This window comes from Ranitomeya variabilis, chromosome 1 (genome assembly GCF_051348905.1).
Source record: "Ranitomeya variabilis isolate aRanVar5 chromosome 1, aRanVar5.hap1, whole genome shotgun sequence".
In the NCBI taxonomy this organism is placed as follows: Eukaryota; Metazoa; Chordata; class Amphibia; order Anura; family Dendrobatidae; genus Ranitomeya; species Ranitomeya variabilis.
The window spans coordinates 910,631,743-910,657,094 of NC_135232.1; the positions used below are offsets into that span (position 1 = coordinate 910,631,743).

At 38.7% G+C, this 25,352-nt stretch overlaps 1 protein-coding gene across 1 annotated transcript in view; it reads right to left on the reverse strand.

The window, feature by feature from the left end:
• Window positions 1-25,352, reverse strand: part of PRDM5 (PR/SET domain 5) — a 522,790-nt gene that overhangs the window by 111,517 nt on the left and 385,921 nt on the right. Inside the window, exon 16 of the mRNA XM_077279028.1 lies at window positions 10,607-10,692. Within this exon, the coding sequence (XP_077135143.1) occupies window positions 10,607-10,692 (86 nt within the window). The remainder of the gene's footprint in view (window positions 1-10,606; window positions 10,693-25,352) is intronic.

Genomic DNA, 25,352 nt, shown 5'->3' on the forward strand with positions numbered 1-25,352 from the left:
TGCATGGCATTATGAAGTCTGAAGACTACCAACAAATTTTGCAGCATAATGTAGGGCCCAGTGTGAGAAATCTGGGTCTCATGGGTCTTCCAGCTGGACAATGACCCAAAACACACTTCAAAAAGCACTAGAAAATGGTTTGAGAGAAAGCACTGGAGACTTCTAAGGTGGCCAGCAATGAGTCCAGACCTGAATCCCATAGAACACCTGTGGAGAGATCTAAAAATCGCAGTTTGGGGAAGGCACCCTTCAAATATCAGGGACCTGGAGCAGTTTGGCAAAGAAGATTGGTCTAAAATTCCAGCAGAGCATTGTAAGAAACTCATTTATGGTTACCGGAAGCGGTTGGTCGCAGTTATTTTGGCTAAAGGTTGTGCAACCAAGTATTAGGCTGAGGGTGCCAATACTTTTGTCTGGCCCATTTTTGGAGTTTTGTGTGAAATGATCAATGTTTTGCTTTTTGCTTCATTCTCTTTTGTGTTTTTTTTATTTAAATTAAATGAAGATAATAATACCAAAGAATTTGTGATTGCAATCATTTTCAGGAAGAAACTGAGTATTATCTGACAGAATTGCAGGGGTGTCAATACTTTTGGCCACAACTGTATACCCAGATACAGTGATGCATAATGATAATGATATGTTAATGTTATTTAAACAAATTTCATATGCATGTTGGCCTTTACATTTTTTTTGTTTGCCACTTTCGCATCACCATATTACCAGTGATCTAAAATCTGAACCAAACTCACTTTTTTCTAAAGTTTTTAAAAAATATTGTCAATGAATATATTTCATTTTACAAGATGCATAAGACTTCTGTCTCTCCTGTATAGAATAATCTTGTGTACACATGTGAGAGCAGGATTTATATTTATTTATCTTGACTCCATTTTGGATATTCTCTAGTCCATCTCTTGCTTTCCGAAATTAGAGTCTCTGTGTGTGTTTGAGTGATAAGGAGTTTTAGGAATTTATTTATCTAAAGACTTAAACATAGCGGAGAAACGAAACAAACAGTAGAACTGTTCAACTGGGCGTAGAAAAAATTTACTTTAGCCAACGACATTTATGTATGCTAATGCCAGAACATATTTAGAGATAAGCTGAGCCAATTATATTATTACCATGTATGACTATTAAATACCTATAATACCCTGATCAAAGGAATAAAGAGAATAAATCTGCCTTAATGCTCAAAGTATCAGCGTGGATCTTCCGTGCACATATTTGGATTTTACAATTTAATTTGGAGCAGGCACAACATCTCAGAACATCGCACAATATGTGGCGTCAACACACATAAAGTGTTAAATAGGACAAGAATCAAAACAAGAATAGAATTACACCTCACCTCAATTACAATAATAAAGAATATCAACCACACATGAAAAGAAGAAAAAAGTGAAGTGACAAATAATGTTGTATCATGCAAAGCATCAAACAAAACTGGCAAATAATACATTGGTTAAATCTAAACAAAATACCAGGTCCAAAATTGTAGAAGCCATAAATGTACCCAACGCTTATCACTATCTAATGTTGTCAGGTGAAAAGGGAAAACTCCTGATGAAGCAATTACTTACAACAAATTTTGAATTAAAGTGTTCTTCTTCCAGTAAAAGGATTTTTTTTCTAGAAAAAAACACTCAGTATGGAAATGAATCTAGGATTCTAATTCGATCTTTTGACGTGTTTTTTTTTAAATTATATTGTAATAATACTATCACTCTAACAATTAGTAGCAATCGTACCATAAGGAAGTGCATATACATTTAGCACTGGAAAGGGAAGCTATTGAGATTATTTTGCTATACATGATCTTCTACATCCCTACAGATTAAGAAGACATACAAGTGCCAATCTGGGAACTTTATTATGTATACAGGTTACTTATTACATATGCACAGTGGCAGAATACTTAGTCATCTGCTTCAAACCACTGAGGCCATGGTTTACATTCCTGACAAGGGAACATCTGTTCAGTGTTCGTATGTTCAGGTATATTTTCTATCCACACGTCATATAACATACTGGTAGGGCATTTGGCTTCCCATAGAGTTACTCATGGTCTTAGTTTTTATTGAAAGCATTTACTGTAGACTGGACTTCCCAATGTAACACAATATATTTTAGTTAATGATGGTAGAACTTTATAGAGGAAGCATATAAGTAAATCTGCATTCTTGTATGTCACATTTGTTCTAATACAAAAATAACCTATTTTAAATTACCAACTGATAAAAAACCTTTTTTTTTTTAACGCCAACACTTTTTAAAGAATGTAATATTCTTATGTTTCAATTCACCAACCTGTACTTTAAAAACTTTGCATTCTATGTATATGCAAATATATATTACACATTAAGCTATTTAAATTAATTGTATTGTAAGTTTTTACCATTATAGGAATATCAAATATTAGAGGCCAGGCTTATGGTGTACCATACAGCACAATATTACAGAATTATTATCCCAATGAAGTAATGTACATAATAGAGCAGGTCGTGTTTTTTCTATCTAATTAATATGGAATCTGTTTGTCAACATAAGAAATGCAGGTCATAAGCAGGTCCATTCGGGCCCTATAGAACTGTAAGGTGCCTTATTAAGAATAAAAATAAGGTCGCCCTGTATTATAGCTTTAAAAATATAGCCAGATATTTAGTGTTAAGGAAAGACCTATCCAAAGGATAGAGCATAAAGTTGACTCAGCATCCCCGGTGCTCAGCATTTCACAGGGCTTCATTGTTTATCAGGCACAGCTCTGTACTTAGATAGGACTGAGGGACTCTTAGTTTTAGGCTGTGTGCACATGTTGCGGATTTTTCGCTATAAAAACACGATAAAAATGCTTAAAATAAGCATGCATATGCATCCCATCATTTAGAATGCATTCCGCAATTTTTGTGCACATGTTTCGCGAAAAAAACGCATTGCGGAAAAAAACGCAGCATATTCATTAATTTTGCTGTTTTTTTGTGGATTTCCCACTATATTATTGCATCCCAGAACCTCCGGAAAAAAACGCAAACAATCTGCAAAAAAACCAAGCAAAAAACGTGAGAAATACACGAAAAATCCGCATGCGGATTTCTTGCAGAAAATGTCCAGTTTTGTTCAGGAAATTTCTGCAAGAAATCCTGACGTGTGCACATAGCCTTATTGTTCCAGAAATAGCTACCTTTAAAAGTACAGAACTATGGTTAGTAAGCAACAAAGGAGACAAGCTACAACTGTAATTAGTGGGGTTGAAAAGAGTCAGGCTCGCATCAACCCTAAATTAATAGACCATTCATTTTTTAGCTCTGAAAAAATCCTTTGATAAAGTCTTTTCAACCATTTAACCCCTTCAAGCTTTTTTCGGTTTTGCGTTTTTGTTTTTTGCTCCCCTTCTTTTCAGAGCCATAACTTTTTTATTTTTCCATCAATATGACCATGTGAGGGCGCTGTTTTATCCCCTCAGTGGCCCTCCCACAAAGCGATCTCAGGACATTGATGTGTTTCCAGGACAGCTAGGGTTGTGCTAAAGACTCATGTTTATGCTATCACTTAATCCTCTAAAAGCCAGCCTGTGGCTGGCATTCATAGGAGAACATGATTTCTGCTATATAGAGCAATGCTGGGGCATTGCTGCATGTAGCACAAGCAATCAGATGATTGCAGGTTCAAATCAACTAAGAGATCTAACAAATGCTGTGAAAAGTAAAATTTTGTTTTACAAAATATGAAAAAAAAAATTAAAATCCCCATCATTAAAATTTAAGAAATAAAAAAAAACACATATTTGGTATCGCCGCACTTATAAGGCTATGTGCCCATGTTTGCAGAATGTAAGCAGAATTTTCCTCATCAAAGCCGGACTCCCTTGCCAGGAAATCCCCTCACCTTTTTTTTCACTTTTTTTGTGTGTTTTTTTTTTTACGTATTTTTCTTGTGTTTTTCTAGCGTTTTTTTCCATGCGTCCTAATACAATTTTATAGCGGCAAAATAGCAGTGATTCTGCAAAATTAATGAATATGCTGCTTTTTTTTCCGCTATGCGTTTCCTCTGCAGAAAAAAATGTAACATGGGCACAACAATGCGTAATTCCATAAAAAATAATGTGATGCGTTTTGTAAGCGTTTTTTAAGCGTTTCTGCAGCGGAAAATCGTAGAAAAATCGCTTAATAAACGCAACGTGGGCACATAGCCTAAATGTTCGATCTATTAAAATAGAAAATAAAATAATCTGATCGGTAAATGGCATAATGAAAATAAAATTTAAATGTCAGAATTGCTGTTTTTCGGCCATAATAGTCATAATAGGCGATCAACACATCATATCTACCCCAAAATGATGTAAATAAAAACATCGGCTGGGGGGCAAAAAACAAGGTCCCACATAGCCCCATATCCCGAAAACTGAAAACATTAGGGCTTTTTTTGTAATTTTGTCACACTGAATTTTTTTCCCGCTTTTCGGTACATTATATGATAAAATTATGTGGGCAGTGAAAAGTACAAATAGGATAGGTTGCAGCAACGAGAATCACTTTATCGCAGCTGCCAGGTACGCGTGAATTTGACAATTTATGCACTAAGTATATAAGTAATTTTTCATATTATCTGGAGCAGTAATGTAAGTCAAATTTCATATATTTCATGTTTGCATGCTATAGCACTACAGAGTGCTACTTTTTTTGTAGGTTATATATGGAGATGGCTACTCTTAGTAAGCACTTGTACACACCTGATTTCTGTTTGGAAGTGATGGTCAGTCTTTTGATATTAGTATACATAGACCAAGCACTCCATCCCTCAGCCTCTGGCATTTTTGATTACAGTAGGATCTTACCTTTCCATATATCATATCTTCCCATGTATCAACCCATGAGAGGAGTCTCTAATAGAATAGGTCACAGCAATGGGAATCACCTTATCGCGGCTGCATGGTACACATGACTTGGCTAATTTACGCACTGAGTATTCTCAATTTTTCATGTTTTCTAGAGCAATAATGTAATTCAGATTTCATATATTTCATGTTTGCATGCTATAGCGCTACAGAGTGCTACTTTATTTTGTTAGTTATTTAAAAGTACAACTTATCCTGCAAACAACAAGCCCTAATATGGCTATATTGATGGAAAACTAAAAAAAAGTTAAGGCTTTTGAAATAAGGGGAGGAAAAAACATAAACGGAAAAATTAAAAGGTGCCCCATACTTATGGGATGAAGGAAAGTTTCTCCTAATCTTGTGGCATTAAATATACAGCTCATATAAACAATCATAATACATCACCATACATGAATCTTTTCCATACATTGGGTCCTGTATATTGAAGAATCACAAAAATGTATACCCTGTCTCCTGCTACCAAAGGTTAGTCCTCCTATTTACCAGTATTTGTTACATTACAGTGAATTTATATTTCACTGTAGAATATTCTTGGCTAAGCAACAAAATTATGCATATAATTATAGTTCCAATATTAAAGGAGTTGTCCACCACTTTTATATTGATTACGTATCCTGGGGATACAGTTGCTTGCAAAAGTATTCATACCCTTGGCATGTTTCCTGTTTTGCTACCTCACAAACTGAAATTTCACAGTTTTCTTTGATGGTTTGCATCAGTTCATGTGAAGAACATGCCTACAACTGTGAACGTTTGGTTTTCTTTTAATTGTGAAGCAAACAACAATTAGGACAAAATAACTGAAAACTTCAATGTGCATAACTATTCACCCCCTAAAGTTAGTATTTTGTAGAGTCTCCCTTGGCGGCCATTACAGCTGCAAGTCCCATTCCACATCTTGCCACTTGCTTTTTTGCCCACTCCTGAAGGCAAAAATTCTCCAGCTCCTTCAAGTAAGAAGGCTTCCTCTGGTGAAAAGCAATCTTTAAGTATGACCACAGATTCTCAATTGAATTAAGGGTATATTCCCATCTCCAAGATTCTATCCCAACATGTTGTAGGTGTAATAATAATAATAATTGACAAATACCTCCAATTAAGAATTTAGTATAGTTTTTCTGTTTCGCTATGTCTCTTTCCTCATGTGCAGGCATTGCAAGACCTCAGGTATCCATGGTTATGACCACTGACGTAGTAACAGCTAGTTAACCAGTTGCTAGTGGTCTTATCCATGCATACCTAAAGTCTTGCATTTCCTGCACATGAGGAAAGAAACATAGCAAAATAGAAAAACTATACATTTCTAATTGAAGGTATTTGCAAATATAATAATAATTATTATTATTATTATTATTAGTATTATTATTATTATTATTAATACACCTACTACATATTGAGTTAGAATCTTGGAGTGTTGCGTTAACAGTATGCTTTGGGTCATTGTCTTGTTATAAGGTGGAACTCCATCTCAGTCTCAAATATCCCTGTATTTTGCACCATCCACCTTCCCCTTAACTCGGGCCATTTTCCCTCTCCATGCTGCTGAAAAACATCCCCATAGCATTATGCTGTCACTACCATGTTTCACTGTGAAGATGGTGTTCTTGGAGTGATGGCTGTGTTGGCTTGGCACCAGACATAATGTTTACCTTTGTGGCCAAATAGTTCAATTTTGGTTTCATCTGACCACAGCACTTACATCCCTATATGTGGGGAGCCTCCCACATGTCTTTTGACAGACTGAAAACAAGTCTTACAATTTTTGTATGTACGTAAAGGCTTTTCTACCTACTCTTCCATAAAGGTCACCTCTATGGAGTGAACGGCTTATTGTGGTCGTATGGACAGATACTCCAGTGTCTGTTTGGGAACTTTGCAGCTCCTTTAGGGTTACTTTTGAATCTTTGTATTATCTCTCAGATTAATGCCCTCTTGCCCAGGCTGAGAGTTTTTGTAGGTGGTCATCTCTTGGCAAGTTTGTTCTGGTAACCATGTTCTTTCCATTTGATGATAATGGATTTGATGATGCTCTGAGGGATCATCAGTGATTTGGATATTTTTTACAACACAATCTTGACTTGTACTTCTCAACATCTTTGTCCCTGACTTGTTGGGAGATCTCCTTTTGTCTTCATGGTTAGTGATGCCTCTTGCTTAATAGTGTTGCCGCATCTGTGGCTTTTCAGAAAAGGTGTGTATATACTGACAGCCCATGTGACACTTAAATTGCACACAGGTGAACTTCCTTTCAATAAGCATGTGACTTATGAAGGTAATTGCTTGCACCAGAAATGTTTAAGGGCTTCAAAGCAAAAGGGGTGAATACACATGCACAGGTCAATTTTTAGTTATTTGATCCCATAAATGTATTTTATGCCTATATTTTTCTCACTTCACTTCACCAACTTAGACTATTTAGAGGTGATGCATCACACACAAATCAGATTACAAAATATGTAAATACAGTTTGTAATGTAACAGGTAAAAAGCCAAGGGGGTAAATACATTTGAAAGCCACTGTAGGTCCCTAATATCAGATCAGTGGTGGTGCAACACAAAGCATCCCCACCATGGATGTTATCAGTTGCATAACGGAACAGCACAGGTTTGTCAACCATATAGCAGCCACAGCGGAGTACTGTAGATCCACTCCCATTCATTTGAATATGGGCAAATATGCAGTACCTGGCTGCAGCCACTTTACTATTCAAAATGAAGAGATGATCCAGCTTCCATATAAAATGTAAAAGTTTAATCCAACATATTAAAATGAGGAGACGACTCCTGGGACGGCATCATACACATAGTAAGGCGAGCGACGCGTTTCGACCTAGCGGTCTTTATCACAGCTGATCTGCTAAATGACATATCCGGTATATATGCAACATAACACCAATCAAATGCTAGATAAACTTTACTATTGACAGAGCTGTCATCCCCTACAGCTCTGATATTACCGCAGCCTCAGGAATAGCTGATCAGTGGGGGTGCTGGGTGCCCACCGATCTGATATTGATAACCTATCCTAAGAAGAGTTCTTCAGTCTAAAAGTAGTCAACAACCCCTTTAAACTAACACACTGCCTATATGATGCAGTTTATATGTAGCATCTTACACTCTAAGGGTATGTGCACACGTCAGGATTTCTTGCCGAAATTTCCTGAAGAAAACCGGAAATTTTCTGCAAGAAATCTGCATTTTTTTTTTGCATTTTTTTCTCGTTTTTTTCGCGTTTTTTTTAGCATTTTGCAAGTGTAATTAGCTTGCAGAATGCTAAAGTTTTCCAAGCGATCTGTAGCATCGCTTGGAAAACTGATTGACGGGTTGGTCACACTTGTCAAACATAGTGTTTGACAAGTGTGACCAACTTTTTACTATAGATGCAGCCTATGCAGCATCAATAGTAAAAGATAGAATGTTTAAAAATAATAAAAAAATGGTTATACTCACCTGCAGACAGCCGATCTCCTCAGCGGCATCCGTTCCTATAGATGGTGTGTGTGTGCAAGACCTTCGATGATGTCGTGGTCACGTGACCGTGACGTCATCGCGGTCATGTGACCGCGTCACCGCGACGTCATCGCAGGTCCTTCACACACACACACCATTTATAGGAACGGAAGCGGCAGCATGCACCGATGAGAGGCGGGAAGACTCCGGGGGCCATCGAAGGTGAGTATATGACTATTTTTTATTTTAATTCTTTTTTTTTACCAATTATATGGTGCCCAGTCCGTGGAGGAGAGTCTCCTCTCCTCCACCCTGGGTACCAACCGCACATAATCTGCTTACTTCCCGCATGGTGGGCACAGTCCCGTGCAGGAAGTAAGCAGATCAATGCATTCCTAGGTGTGCGGAATCCCCGCAATTCCGCAAATTTAATGAACATGTTGCTTTTTTTTTTCCGCGATGCGATTTTTTCGCGGAAAAAAATGCAACATTTGCACAAGAAATGCGGAATACAGTGAAAATAATTCGGAGGCATATGTAAGCGTTTTTTTCACATTTTTTTTGCGTTTTTATCACGTTTTTATAGCGAAAAAAACACGAAAAATACTGAACGTGTGCACATGGCCTAACACTTCAAAATAGATGGCGATCAGTTTAAAGTTCTTGCTCAACTCAATTAACGAGGTGACACTTCAATATTTCATCTTGCATCAATTATGGTTTTCAATTCTACAAATGAGATAATTTATTCTGTGGATGTATGATTCCACTTGACATAATGCACAATATGATTTTGTGGCAGCAAAAGAAAACAAATTTGCATATTTGGTACAGTGTTACCGGATAGCTTTATACCTCATTTAATCACATCAGTGGAGCAGAAACCTATTTAGTACTTTGATGATTCAATTGTTTTCATGGGCTTCTTGGTAAATTAGCTGTCTTATCATGCACTCCAAGGGTGAATCTTCTAGCTATAAATCTATAGGATGAATATGATCTCTCACGTGTACCAGAATGAAATTTATTGCAGAGCCAACCAGAATTTATTTATTTACTTTTGTTATATCTCAGATGATCTATAACGCTAAGTTCTATATGAAGGCAAATTAATGGGTCATTACAGTTTTATCAAATCACATTATTAAACTTATACCATAATACTTATATGATTTTCCAAATCGCCCATCTATTCTAAGATTGCTGACTGCAATACAATGCAGGTTTCTAAATTATAACTGTAATCTGAGAAACCTTTGAAGATGTGAACATTGTCTATGTGTGTACTTGTTGCGGGTGATCTTTTTGTACATGCATCTTTTCACTTATATGTTAATCTATAGTCAAAAGGCCATGAACATGCAGGAAAATGTAGATTTATACTAGATTTGTTAATAGTTTAACCAGGTTTTTATAATGAAATCTTATTCCTTCACAACTGTGAAACAGTTACCAGTGTCACAAAAAATGTATGACACCTCAATATATGGCTCACCTACAAACAAGCCTGATACAATTTTTGCATCCAATTCTGTAGAATTTAACTGGACTGCTGTCAGGTTGCTCTGTATGTGGTAGTTTGGCTTCCATTGGCATGTTTTGCACTAGCCACTCCACCTAACAGATTCCAGGAATTGTGCTGACCTTTAGCTGCTAACAGGAACTGGACTTACACAGGGCCCCTAGGTTTGGTCCACAGAGTGGCTGCTGGCCGGTGGAGCAGGCTGGTAGAGGATTGCCAGAAAGCTTAGTTGAATACCAATAGGCCAGGAACAGAATTTTCAGGTAGACTGAAGCCTAAAACGGGAATCAAGCTAGTTCTGGACAGTGATAGAGAAACAAGAATTAACAAGAGTAATATAATTTATATCTGGCAATTAGAGGTAGGAAGACAGGATATTAAAAAGTGTGAGCCCCACAAAGGCACACAGGAGGGAGTAATTAAGATGACTAAGTTCAGGAGTTTGAATGGCTCTACTAATCTCAGAATATCTAACCAAATGTCTGCACTGCCTCACCCAGAATAAGGGCGATGCACCACAGAAGCAGAAGGAGTGAGGACTGACTTGGATGTAAGAACTACCTAGAATGTGTTTTATATCTTTATGGCTCGTTCATGCAGATTATTAACCTCCTCTTCCCATTGCTCATACGGTACATGTAGCTGGTCATCTACATACAAAAAGGCTTCACAAAAATGCATAGCCACTTATCACATGTTCCTCAAATTAGTCTTGAACGTAGGTCCTGACTTACCCTTGTGTGCGTCCGAATGTGCATCTTTAAGCCGTCATTCTTACTGAAGGCTTTGTCACAGTAAGGACACTGGTAGGGGCGCTCACCTGCGAACAAGATAAGCATCATAATTACCATACGCAGCTCGTGGATAGAGAACATGACCCCGACACATCAGGAAAGCACAGCATGACTATGTCAAAGGAGGCACATTCTTCCAGCTTGAGGTTCATGTTCATTTATGAAATGAGTGAAAAAGAGAGTTGAGATCTGAGCTTTTAAAAACGTCACATAAAGAACAAAAGAAGACAGCGGCTACATGCTGGGCTGGATCAAAGCTCCTCTTCCCATTGCCTGATGTTTTCTAACAACATATGAATGCATGCAGTGATATGCTAGGCAAATATGACAGTCCAATAAAGGAGTAAATTATGAACCATTTTGTTGTGGCTAGTGCTTTTTTCCTTTTTTTTTCAATTTGTTGCTTTGATACACTTCGTTTTTAAGGAGTGCGAACATCTCCACACATCTGTTGAACATTTCTGCCATCTGGATTGGAAACATCACATTTAATTACTATAATCAATTTCTCCTCCTGCACTATACTAAACTAACAATGGACATCTAGTCCGAAACATGTTACTATGTAGTTTTATGCAATGGACGACATCATGGAAACCAGAAACGTCAGAGCAATTCTGCTTAAAATGGTTTAGGCTAACATACTCTTTCACAAGAGTAGTATATTATATTATATAGTATATTCCATATTGTACCCTCTTGTGCAGGAGTGGACACAGATAGAAGACGGGCCCTGTGCATGAGCAGTACATGGGCCCTTTGCAGACCAAGTAGCTCATCGTAATGCATAATTCCACTTGCTTTGGAGGTGAAAGTGGGCCCCCTCTGCTCTCGGGCCCCTGTGCAGCTACTAATGATATATCTCCACCCTTGTTCTTGTCGCTCTAGGAGATGATATTGTTTTTATATTTTCTGTCCAAAAATTTGATATCTTAAAGGGAAACTGTCCCCTGCTTCATAGTTCCCAGACCGTGACCAGCAGGAATCAGAGATTGACTACACAATTGTGTTTTAGAGAAAATGTACTTTAAAGATCCAGTCAATGGTATGTCCCCCTTAAAGGGAATCTGTTAGCAGGTTTTTGCTATTTATTCTAACAACATGCATAATATAGCACAAGATACTCTGATTCCAGCAGATACAAGATACTGGCCTACATGGCATAGTTGTGATAGAATCCCTGTTTTATGTGTTGTACATGTAGAAGTAGTCATAACGCTGAGCTGTGTATACAAGCTTGCTATGTACAGTGTACACTGTCAGTACGCTGCCAATCATTGGTAGGGGTGTGGTTACACATTAGCCTGCCTGCCATGCACGTGACACCTAGTCAGGCAGTGATAATCTCCAGTTGATAAAATACTGATTGTATTGAAACTACAACACACAGCCTAATAGGTGACATATTGATGAAATTGGGGTCTCTGCCCTATATTATGCTGCTCTGAGATTGAATAGCTAAAACCTACTGACAGATTCCCTTTAAGTAGTTCCAGGAAATTCCAACAAAAAATGCCAGCATACCTGAAGAATTTTTCAACACACCATGTATCAAATCTAAGATCTTTACAGTTCGGAGCTGTATAAGCTCTTAACAGTTCAAACCCTTGCTTTCATTTCTCCATAGAACCACACCCCAATCAATGGACAATAAAACATTCACACTCCTTATCTATGAACTGTTCCAATATATATGGACATAACTGTTTATCACTCACATAATGGTACTTCTGCTTCACGTCACCTGTCTTATCTATGGCATTATTTGTGTGCTGTGTTGTGCATAAATATGTGATTCTTCAGAATTTCTATTAGTCTTTGCCTGATGTAGAGACCTGTGTAGTCTTGAAAGCTTGCAATTTGTTACCATCTTTTCAGTTAGCCATTAAACGGTATCAACCACTGAGGACTCTCAATTCTAAATATTTTTCTATCCACTGGCTAACACGGTACCAAGATATATATCTTTCCTGTATCCATATATAATGTCACTAAAATGAGTATTTTTTTTCAGAATAGAAGCAGACAAAAACTTATATACAGTATATCCACCCAATTTATCAAGTCAGCAAAAATGGTTCTTTCAAGGTCCCATGTGAATAAAGCTCAGGTCATGGATTTTTTGCTGCTGCTTCATTCTCTACGACACCAATGGAAATAGTTCAGTACGGACAGGGCCGGACTGGCCATTTGGCAATTCTGGCAAATGCCAGAAGGGCCTGTCTGGTTGTGGGCTGCCTTGACTGCTAAATTGTTAACAGAATCGGTGTTCTCAAGATACCCATACTGTTAAGAGTTGTGATGGAGCACAAAGTCGCTTACTCCGTCACTTACCCGAGCAGGCCATGGGTATCATTAGAAACATTGGTCTTGTAGTAAATCTTCCTTTCCTCCATCCAGGGTAATATTAATAATATATCCCATCTGGTTCTTGGGGACGGGGACAACATGGGCCTGTGTGATTTCAAATGCCAGGACTGATCCCCAGCCCTGAATAAACTAACAGGGTGACTGCACCTCTGTTCATACAGGGGACTCAGGGATGACCATTCTCATGATCGTTAGAGACTTGGACAACTTCTTTATGTACAGTAGCATGTGATTTTCATTTATAACTCTAAGTATACCTTAATATGGTAGGAAATAACATAATGGATGGATGTTACTGGATTCATCAGAAGTTGACATAACAATGCCCCTTCCCTGATATCACTCTACCATTATTGCCTGCTCCCCTGTATGAATTGTTATTTTACATGGGCTTTCTTCTGTCTGTGTCTGCTCTTGGGTTCAGGTATTCTTCCATATGCTATCAAATAATTTACTCAAAATTCTTAGTGAGGTTTTTCAGTGACCATTATGGTTAATGGCTAAATATTTTTTAAAGCTCAATTTCTCTCAGAATAGAAAAGTGTCATCAAATCTCACTTTTTAAACTATTTTAAAGCAATTTTACATAATAATAGATAAAATAAAATATTTTAATTGGGTTCACTAAAAAAAATCCTAGAAAATGTACATATTCCAATTTGTTATCCGACACAGGCACACAATTAACATTTACTCGCTACAAAGGCTGACTGGACAAGAAAAAATGTAAATGTTCTTTCAAAAGACGGTTTGATGGGTGATGTGTATGCATTTAGATCAACCATGCTCTCTAGTTATATGTTTATCATGAACTGAACACTCATTTTAGGGTGTTTTCACATGCTCTTTCTTGTCTACAAATGGGATTTCAGTCACTTACCCAGTGAATACAGTGGTTTCTCTCCCACGCTACTATGTGTTTGTGATCAATTCAAGACCGTCTCTCAAAAAGTCTCATGTGCCTGAAAACCTATAGACAAAGAATCTGTGGGGATAAGAAGTAATGATGGGCAGAAAGGATTGTCTGTATTAATTAGTCTAAGTAGAGGATGGGAATGGAAGCTGGTGGTCACTAGCGCCAGACACAACAAACTGTTTTCATTACATAACCCAAAATGGATTTTAATTCTGGTACTGAAAACACTTATTTTCACAATGTTCTCCAAATACGGATATTTGCATTTTGTCTATATTTTTAGGATCTGTGAATATAAATGGAATATATATATATATATACTGTATATATATATATATATACACACAATGTAACAATGCTTCACTTGGAAGCGATCTGAATTATTACAGGAACCATTTCTACTTAAAGTCTGGATGATTTATTTCAGTACTCATAAACCACATCAAAGGATAACTTAAATAGAGTCCTTGTCTGGCATAGAGTAAAACAAAAAATAAAACTACAAGTCCATACAAGAGTGCAGGTTAGCCCGCCTAGCTTATAGTCCAGCTTCTTATTCTTTTAGCAAAGGCACTCAATCCAGGAGATCTGCACACCTCCATATACACAGCCATGTGGGAGACAAGCAGGTCCCATTTTACAAAGTGAACCACACCCAAGGGTGGAAATATGGTAAGCAGCCATCTCCCCCAACTCTTTAGCTGCTCTGATCTGTTTTCAACAAGAATGTACGATGGCACTTGAAATCTCTTTACTTTGGAGCAATAAGAAAAAAAATGTGAAAACATTTCCTTTCTTCTGTACATTTTTGTTCAGCCTTAAATTGTGAACAATTTTTTAAATCCAAACTAATAGTGAACTATTTGACAGAAAAAAAAGTATGCTTTTAAGTGAATAATAATAATCTTGATTTTTATATAGCGCTAACATATTCCGCAGCGCTTTACAGGTTGCACACACATTATCGTCACTGTCCCCGTTGGGGCTCACAATCTAAATTCCCTATCAGTATGTCTTTGGAATGTGGGAGGAAACCGGAGTACCCGGAGGAAACTCACGCAAACACGGGCCAATGTTCCTATCTTCAAAAAGGGGAAGAAGGTGGACCCAGGGAACTATAGGCCGGTGAGTTTGACTTCTATATCAAGAAAGATCTTTGAACAAATTATTAAACAACATGTATGTATGTACCTGGATAAGAATTAAGTGATTAAACAGAGTCAGCATGGGTTTGTAATTAATAAGTCTTGTCAGACTAACTTAATTTCCTTCTATGACAGAACCACTGACTGGGTGGATCAGGGAAATGCTGTAGAAATAGTATATCTTGACTTCAGCAAAGCATTTGACAACGTATCTCACACCATCCTAATTGAAAAAAAATGACTAAGTATGGAATGGACAAGGCAGCTGTTAGGTGGATTCATAATTGGCTTAATGATCAGACCCAAAGAGTGGTCGCAAATGGCTGCACATCCAGTTAGAAGAATGTCTCAAGTGGGGTACCACAGGCTTCTGTCCTGGGTCCTGTATTGTTCAAAATCTTCATCAATGATTTAGATGAAGGAATTAAGGGTACACTGATTAAATTTGCTGATGACACAAAGCTAAGAAGGATAGCTAATACTAGAGAAGAGAGAGGATTCAAAAAGATATAAATAAACTGGAGCAGTGGGCAGCAACTAACAGAATGGTTTTTAACAAGGAAAAATGCAAAGTACTACATCTGGGCAATAAAAATGAAAAAAGCATATACAAAATGGGAGGAATATGGCTAAGCAACAGCACATGTGAAAATGACTTGGGTATGTTAATAGATCATAAACTGAACATGAGTCAACAGTGTGATGCAGCAGCAAAAAAGGCAAATGCAATTCTGGGATGTATTAACAGAGGAATACAGTCCAGATCATGCAAAGTCATTATTGCCCTCTACGCCCCTTTGGTCAGACCTCATCTGGAATACTGTGTCCAGTTTTGGGCACCACATTTTAAAAAGACATCAACAAACTGGAGCAAGTTCAGAGAAAAGCGACCAGAATAGTGACCGGAGAGAGGAAACACAGATTAGATATTAGAAAAAACGTTTTGAAAGTTAGGGTGATCAATGAGTGGAAAAGACTGCCATGAGAGGTTGTGAGTTCTCCTTCCATGGAAGTCTTCAAACAGAGGCTGGACAGACATCTGTCTGGGATGATTTAGTGAATCCTGCTTTGAGCAGGGGGTGGGACCAGATGACCCAGAAGGTCCCTTCCAACTCTATCATTCTATGATTCTATGTTTCCCACACTGTCATCTGCATGACAGTTGGGCAAACACAGGCATTGATCTGTGGTAATGGTAAGTTTGTTACCGCTGGTCAGAGCACTGCAGTTCCCACTCTGTCAGATAGATGACAGCATGTGAGCCTGCGGATCTGAATGGCGGTAAAAAGGTTACAGCAGGTCACAGGTGTCAGCTGATGAGAGTGCTACTGGCAAGTGGGGTAAAATTTGTGGGGTTAATATCAGCTGTTTTATGACATCAAGCACAGTGGTTAGTAATGGACAGGTGTCTATAAGGCGCTCTCATTACTAACCCCATAGTCATATTGTAATAAAGACACAGCCAGAATAAAGTCCTTTCTTTGAAATAAACATAAAGACTCCTTTATTTGAAATAAAAACTCCTCTTGCTCTTTTACCCATTTATTCCTGTAAAATGAAATTTAGCAAATCACTATATTCCTCACCAGTCCAACGATAATCCATTAATGGCCATGTGTCACAACGATCCGATAGGTTTGTAGAGTGTGAGAGTAGTACTTTCATCAGTCGGCACCTGTGACCAGCAGTAACCTTTTTACTGCTGGTCTGAACTGCTGGATCTCACGCTGTCATCTGTCTGAACTTACTGCAATCTAAGCCAATATTTCTCGTTTTGTCACACAGATGACAGAGTGGGAAACACCCAATGTTCGGGCTGCCGACCCAGAACAGTAACACTGACTTCTTGGAGAAATCCATGCTTTGGGTCCATGCACAGACACTAGATGTTAGGTATGGACCCCTAAATTTACCGTTCGGGTTTGCCCATCCCTAGTGAATATCATTATATGATAATAATTATCTTGTTAAAACGATAGCCCTACAGTGGTGGATTATATAAGACACAGTCAAAGGCCAGTGTGCCTGAATAAGTCACATGTCCACCACCAGAAGCACTTACAATGGACATGTGATAATCAAAACTGAACCATAGAGATATAGAAAAATGTAGTCTACCCTGATGAATGACAATTTACTCCACATTATGTGGCAGGCTTGGTACACATGCAAAAATTGTATGCGGAAAAGATGGCACCATAACTGAAAATAAAGCCAAAGTAGGCTGCTCTATGCTATGCTATTCTCATACAGTAAATGCCTAGCCAGAAAACTTTGGGGCCAGGCATTTATGTGAATAATATTTTGCCACATATCACCTACCTAAGCAATGTACAGATCAAGAACACCTGTTCATGGAAACAATGGTCCCTTATGGCTTCAGGAGTTTTGAACTTTTTTTTCTTTATTTAGTTACCCTCCAGGCATTGAAAATTTATGAATTATTGTAATATTCTTCAGTACTGTATTTTTCTTCCTTCACTTCCTTACACTACGTGTAGAACTGATTCAATGCTCATTTCAAGCTCCTTTAGATGTTCCTTTCAATTATTGTGAAGCATGATGCCTATACAATATTAAAATATTTAAACAAAGGCTCACCAGGTGTCTGGTTTCACCCAGCTTCATCGCCCAGCTTGTTCGGGGGCAAAGAAGCTCGACGAAATGTGTATGTTGTGGCTGAAGGCCGGAGCTACTTACACTGTATAGATCTAGTGACTCACTATACAAATAAAATAGGCTTATACAGACCTATTTATTTAGTCCATATAATATGATGAGCAGCTTATAATAAATAAACAGTTATTGCGATTAGGATACATTATATGACCCTTGTAGAACTTACCTTGCCAAGGAGATCTCATTATGTCTCCCTAACTACTGAGATCCCCAAATATGACAACAATGTTATTACTATGGTACTTTTAGCACAACCCAAGGTTTCTACGTCTATCCATTTGAGAACAGCTAGCAAAAACAGCCACTGACAGTGGTGTAGTTGAGTGGATACTTGCCATATAAAGTAACCACAACCTGTAAAACTTTGTTTCCTGAAAAGGGTTTAACCCCTCTTTGACATATATTGAAGTAATACGTCCCTGTGCCCTAGGCCTATTTAAACTATTTGAACTATTACCTCATCGCAGTCACCCATGCACACGGGCTGTGCGCGGGTGATCGTCGCTGGGTGTCAGCTGATTCTGACAGCTGACACCCTGAACTAAGTGCCATGAGCTGTCACACAATGCTCCTGGCACTTTAACCTCCTAAATGCTGTGATCGAATGCAATCGCAGCATTCCGGGAGCTGCCAGGGGATGACAACCTCTCTACCCTTGGATCGGAGACCCCACAGCATGACGTGGGGTCCAGATCATTGCCATGGTAACCTGATGTCGTTATGACAACATCCAGGGTCACTAGAGCTAGGAAAGTTGCTTGAACATAATGCAGTACATGATCAGTAACGTTCTCTGTCAGTGCAGAGCTGAAGGTTTGTACAGAACAGGGATGCTGGACAGGCAATCAGCCTGCAAAAAATTATAGTCCCATAGTGGTACAAAGTAAAAAAGTTAAAAAAAATTAAAATAATTGTAAAAATAGTTAAACAAAAAATTTTAAGCAATAATAAAAAATCAAAAGATATTGTATCCATAAATAAATATTTGTATGAAAAAAGACCAAAACAATGAAAGTACACATATTTGGTATCACCATGTCCGTAATGACCTGTCCTTTAAAACTGTCCCACTAGTTAACCCCTTTTAGTGAACACCATCAAAATCAAAAATCAAAAAGATCAAACAGACAGATATAAATAAACGTGGTACAGCGTAAAAATATAAAAGTTATAGCTTTCACAATAAAGCGATGCAAAAATAATTATTTTTTCTATAAAATAGTTTTTATTGTGTAAAAGCGCCAAAACACACAAAAAAATAAATGAGGTATCACTGTTATCATACTGACCAGAATAATTAAACTGCCATACCACTTTTATCACACAAGAAACGGCATACCCCCCCCCCAAAAAAAAAAAAAATCCTGAATTGCTGGTTTTTGCTCATTCCGCCTCTGAAAAATCAGAATAGAAAGCGATCAAAAAGTGTCATGTGCCCAAAAATGGACCAAAAAATCAACTCGTTCTGCAAAAAACAAGACCTCACAACCTCCTTCCCTCAGCCAAGACATTAAAAATGGGTCATGGCTGGGTCTTTCAGCAAGACAATGACACAAAACGTACAGCCAAGGCAACAAAGGAGTGGCTGAAAAAGAAGCACATTAAGGTCATGGGGTGGCCTAGCCAGTCTCCAGACCTTAATCCCATAGAAAACTTACGCCGCGAGTTGAAGCTCCGAGTTGCCAAACGACAGCCTCAAAATCTTAATGATTTAGAAATGATCTACAAAGAGGAGTGGACCAAAACTCCTGACATGTGCACAAACCTCATCATCAACTACAGAAGCGTCTGACTGTTGTGCATGCCAACAAGGGTTTTGCCACCAAGTATTGAGTCTTGTTTGCCAGAGGAATCAAATACTTATTTCTTGCTGTAAAATGCAAGTAAATATATATAATTTATACAATGTGATTTTCTGGATTTCATTTTTGATATTCTATCTCTCAATGTTAAAATTAACCTACCCATTAAATTTTAGACTGTTTATGTCTTTGTCAGTGGGCAAACTTACAAAATCAGCAAGGGATCAAATAATTATTTCCCCCACTGTGACTAGCTGGAATATATCTTCTCTAATACCATGGACACCTAATATGCTTGACCATCTATCTAACAGTATGAATCCATGTGCAACAATGCAAACATTTGCAGTCTGCTTATACTGAGAGGACATGTTGCTGAATATATGATGAACATTACGTTAATCAGTGCTTGATAAGTGTTAACTGATGTTGAGCTTATTTTATAGAGCAAATATTAATACATTGCATTTGATACATTCCAAATTTTATCATTTCTAATAATAATAAGGTAGCCAATAAAATGCCTCTGATTATCCATCTTTGCTGAAGAAGGGCTGCAAGACATCGAGATACCAAACGAGGGAAAGATGTTTCTCTATATCAAACTTGCAGACAAGAAAGCGGTATTGCTCCATGCTGGGAGTAAAAGGGTGATGTGAGGAGACAGAGGAAGAGAAAATATAATGGATTTAGTGTCTCACCACAGCTGACCTCAAAAGTCTTTGAAGGCTAACAAGCCTGAAAGACACTTCAGGAAAGAAAGGCTCTTCTCGCAGGCTAAGAAAAGTTACCTGGTCAAAACCTATTAATCATCCCAACAACAGTTATGTTAAATATTCTACAAAAGAGGCCATGACATTGGATTCTGTGTTCTGAATTAGACATTCTACATCTTACTAGTAAAGCCACATACCATGCTTTCCATATGTTTCTAGCAAATTAGTAAGACCCGCGGAAAAGCAGCACGTGTTCATATAAGAGGAACCCGTAAGCTTTGTTTATCCAGAATTGACATAAGTAGTCAGATGAAAAATGTTTTCTTATTAAAGGAAAACAGGGACCACGTGTAGCTTGGGTCTGAAAACTATTATAAATGTCTTTCTGATATGAATCGCACAGTTAATGGGGAATAATAGCCACATCTTTAACATCTTTCATCAGATGCCAGTGAGAAGAGATATGGTAACTCAATAGTTATGTGCTCCCTGTGATAAGCTTTTTCTTTGATCAACTTACACACACCACTAACCCTTCCGCAGTTATAGCCACAGAGAACACTTTATGGATGTTACTCAAGACTCATTCTATTAAACAAACAAGAAATGTAATCTCTTCGGTCATCTGCAATAGATATAATTTATAAATTCCATATAAATCGTATGTTTTATTAAATGGGTTATTTAGGATTTGAAAAAATTCAAACAAGCATATTATCTAAAGTACACATTTATAGGGGTTGTCCGCCTGTCTACTTTCAACAAACTTTTGCACATGGGCGATTTGTAAAAAAACAAACGGAGCTTTACTTACCCTCTCCGAGTTTAGCACTGTGTCTCTGCTGCTGCTCCTTGTTCTGGCACAGTGACTTCACATCAACAGCACTGCACCAATCATTGAAATTAGGGTTTAGCCCATGTTGATGTTATGGGCCTCTGATCTCAGCGACTGGCTGTTGCTCCATCAATGTGACGTCACTAATACTTTCACATTTGCGGTTAAGTTCGCAGCGTATCATCCGCAACCGCTAATTCATGCAAACAAACGTCTGTTAACGCAGCGTTTTTTATCCGCATCAGCTTACGCATGATGGTAAAAAAAATGCAGCGTTTGCATGCGTTTTCACATTTGTTTGCGCTTTTTATGCGCATGCGTTTGATATTTCCAGGAGGGTGTGTCTTTATTGAGCATGCGTAGTCAGAAGTACGCAAGCACATCAAACGCATGCGTACGCAAAGACATGTGTACGCATGCGTTCCCATAGATAGTATTGCATTTTTTTGCCGCATTCCTAGCGCTAACAATCGCATACGTTTCTAGGCGGCAAATTGATGCCTCTAAAATTACTACATGTTGCGTTTACAGCACTAAACCGCAGATGACAAAACGACGCATGCGTCGTCAAACGCGGCAAAATGCAACCGATCGCAGACACATGCGTCCCTGATGTTAAATATAGGAAAACATAACACATGCGGATATTTGCAGAAGAAACGCTGCGGACACAACCGCAAATGTGAAACCGGCCTAATGCAGTTGATTAACATATCCTGGAGCAGTGGGCAAGCCGCAGCACTGTATCTGAGTAGGGAAAGTAAACACCAGTTTGTTTGTTTTTTTACATATCACTAAGCCTATGGGCAAACGCTTGTTGGAAGGGACCAACTCTTTAAAAACATGTTTTACATTTGTGTTAATTTTATTCACATCGGTCTCCCAGTTCCACTTTACGTCACTTTTTCTTGTACTGTATTTGTTTCATGGATGTTTCGAAGCACCGGCATTCAGCTGTAAACAACATTTTCTAGGAAAGATGGCAGGATCTATCTGTAGAGGGTCAATTTTGAGTTAAATGTACTCAAATTTGCAGGTCCCCATGATTTTGAACACTTTGCATACTGATTCAAGAAAAAAATGCCGATCACCATTTCACACAATGCTGAAGACTGCAGCCACCAGAGATGAGCCACCAGATAATGACATCAGGCATGGCCATGCGGGTATCCCTATAATGCCTTACAACTAACACATCACATGGTCTAGCATACCAAGTCAGGAAGGACCATGACAGCCAGCAAAGAACATGAGGTCCTGTAAGGTAATGTCATTCAGGTTTTTACAGCCTATTGATGATAAATGGGAAACCACAGCTCAATCCACATAGGGACTGAAAAAGGCCTACATTTGATTGTTGTGTACAACTGCAGTGCTAAAGTGCATGGAAAATGGGAGAGGTAGGCTCAGGCTGTGAATAATAGTCCAAAGATTCAACAGTTATAGAGAGACTGTGTACCTGCATATTCAGTGGGATTTGAAAAATACTGCATCACAGCACCTTAGTAATAGCATATTTTGTTCTTCACACACTTCAAATAAGAAGATCAGTTTAATATCTCTCTGTCCTAATTTTTCTACTGAACAAAAATCCTGAAACCAAGGCTTGTGTGAAAGAGTAACTGTGCTTCTTATCTTGCGAGACAGGTAAGCCATAATGTTTGTTTTGTTTGTTTTATTTAAAAAGAAAAATCTCCACAATCCAGAAATTTAAACTGTCTACCTCACAAAGTTTCCTTGCTGTAAAAAAGGGTTTTTCTTCTATAGTTTCTTGTTGCAATAGTCTAATATTAGAACTCTACCAACCACAAGGCAGGCATCTGCCCCCCAAAACATATAATTCTTAGTCCATTTTTACAATGTAATTCTGATACTGCAGTGTTTTATTAAATAAATTGTTAATTATTGACGATTACTGTTGTGAATTTGGATTCTGGGCTCCCCCGGTGGCTACTGGTGGAATTGAACTGGTGTCTTCATCTTCTCTGTTCACCTGTTCCCATCAAGATGTGGGAGTCGCTATATAACCTTGCTGCTCTGTTAGTTGCTTGCCGGTCAACAATGTTATCAGAAGCCTCTCTGTGCTTGTTCCTGCTCCTAGACAACTACTAGATAAGTTGGACTCTTGTCCATGTTTGTTTTTGCATTTTGTTCCAGTTCACAGCTGTAGTTTCGTTACTGTGTCTGGAAAGCTCTTGTGAACGGGAATTGCCACTCTGGTGTTATGAGTTAATGCCAGAGTTTTAAAGTAATTTCTGGATGGTGTTTTTGATAGGGTTTTCAGCTGACCATGAAAGTGTCCTTTCTGTCTTCTGCTATGTAGTAAGTGGACCTCAAATTTGCTAAACCTATTTTCATACTACGTTTGTTATTTCATCTCAACTCACCGCCAATACATGTGGGGGGCCTCTGTCTCCTTTCGGGGTATTTCTCTAGAGGTGAGCTAGGACTAATATTTTCCTCTGCTAGCTTTATTTAGTCCTCCGGCTGGGCTGGGCATCTAGAATCAACGTAGGCATGCTACCCGGCCACTGCTAGTTGTGCGTTAGGTTTAGTTCATGGTCAGCTCAGTTCCCATCTTCCAAGAGCTAGTTCCTATATATGCTTATGCTATGTTCTCTTGCCATTGAGATCATGACAGTTTGACCGGCCCGCAAAGTGTTAATTGTTTGGGCTGAAGCAGGAGAAAAAGAAGTGTTTAAGGGAAATTTTTTTTTTTTTCCCTCAGAGTTTTGCTACCTAGCCCTTAATTGCTGTCTAGCTGCTTCTTACCTCCTCTTAACCCTTGAATGGCTCTGTGTCCACCTGTTTGTAATGGATCTTCAGAGTGTAACTGCAGGTTTGAATAATCTCGCCACGAAGGTACAAAATTTGCAAGATTTTGTTTGTCATGCACCTGTATCTGAGCCGAGAATTCCTTTGCCGGAATTTTTCTCGGGGAATAGATCCGGGTTTCAGAATTTTCGAAATAATTGCAAATTATTTTTGTCTCTGAAATCTCGCTCTGCCGGAGACCCTGCACAGCAGGTCAGGATTGTGATTTCCTTGCTCCGGGGCGACCCTCAAGACTGGGCCTTTTCATTGACACCAGGGGATCCTGCGTTGCTCAATGTGGATGCGTTTTTTCTGGCCTTGGGGTTGCTTTATGACGAACCTCATTTGGAGCTTCAGGCAGAAAAAACTTTGATGTCCCTATCTCAGGGGCAAGATGAAGCGGAAATTTACTGCCAAAGATTCCGTAAATGGTCTGTGCTTACTCAGTGGAATGAGTGCGCCCTGGCGGCGACTTTCAGAGAGGGTCTCTCTGATGCCATTAAGGATGTTATGGTGGGGTTCCCTGTGCCTGCGGGTCTGAATGAGTCCATGACAATGGCTATTCAGATCGATAGGCGTTTGCGGGAGCGCAAACCAGTGCACCATCTGGCGGTGTCCACTGAGAAGTCGCCAGAGAGTATGCAGTGTGATAGAATTCTGTCCCGAAGCGAGCGGCAGAAGTTTAGACGGAAAAATGGGTTGTGTTTCTATTGTGGTGAATCTACTCATGTTATATCAGCATGCTCTAAGCGCACTAAAAAGCTTGGTAAATCTGTTTCCATTTGCACCTTACCGTCTAAATTTATTCTATCTGTGACCCTGATTTGCTCTTTGTCATCTATTACCACGGACGCCTATGTCGACTCTGGCGCCGCTTTGAGTCTTATGGATTGGTCCTTTGCCAAACGCTGTGGGTATGATTTAGAGCCTTTGGAGACTCCTATTCCTCTGAAGGGGATTGACTCCACCCCATTGGCTAATAATAAACCACAATACTGGACACAAGTAACTATGCGTATTAATCCGGATCACCAGGAGATTATTCGCTTTCTGGTGCTGTATAATCTACATGATGATTTGGTGCTAGGATTGCCTTGGCTGCAATCTCACAACCCAGTCCTCGACTGGAGAGCTATGTCTGTGTTGAGCTGGGGATGTAAGGGGGCTCATGGGGATGTACCTGTGGTTTCCATTTCATCATCCATTCCCTCTGAAATTCCTGAGTTCCTGTCTGACTATCGTGACGTCTTTGAAGAATCCAAGCTTGGTTCGTTACCTCCGCACCGAGAGTGCGATTGTGCCATAGATTTAATCCCGGGTAGTAAATACCCAAAGGGTCGTTTATTTAATCTGTCTGTGCCTGAACATGCTGCTATGCGAGAATATATAAAGGAGTCCTTGGAAAAGGG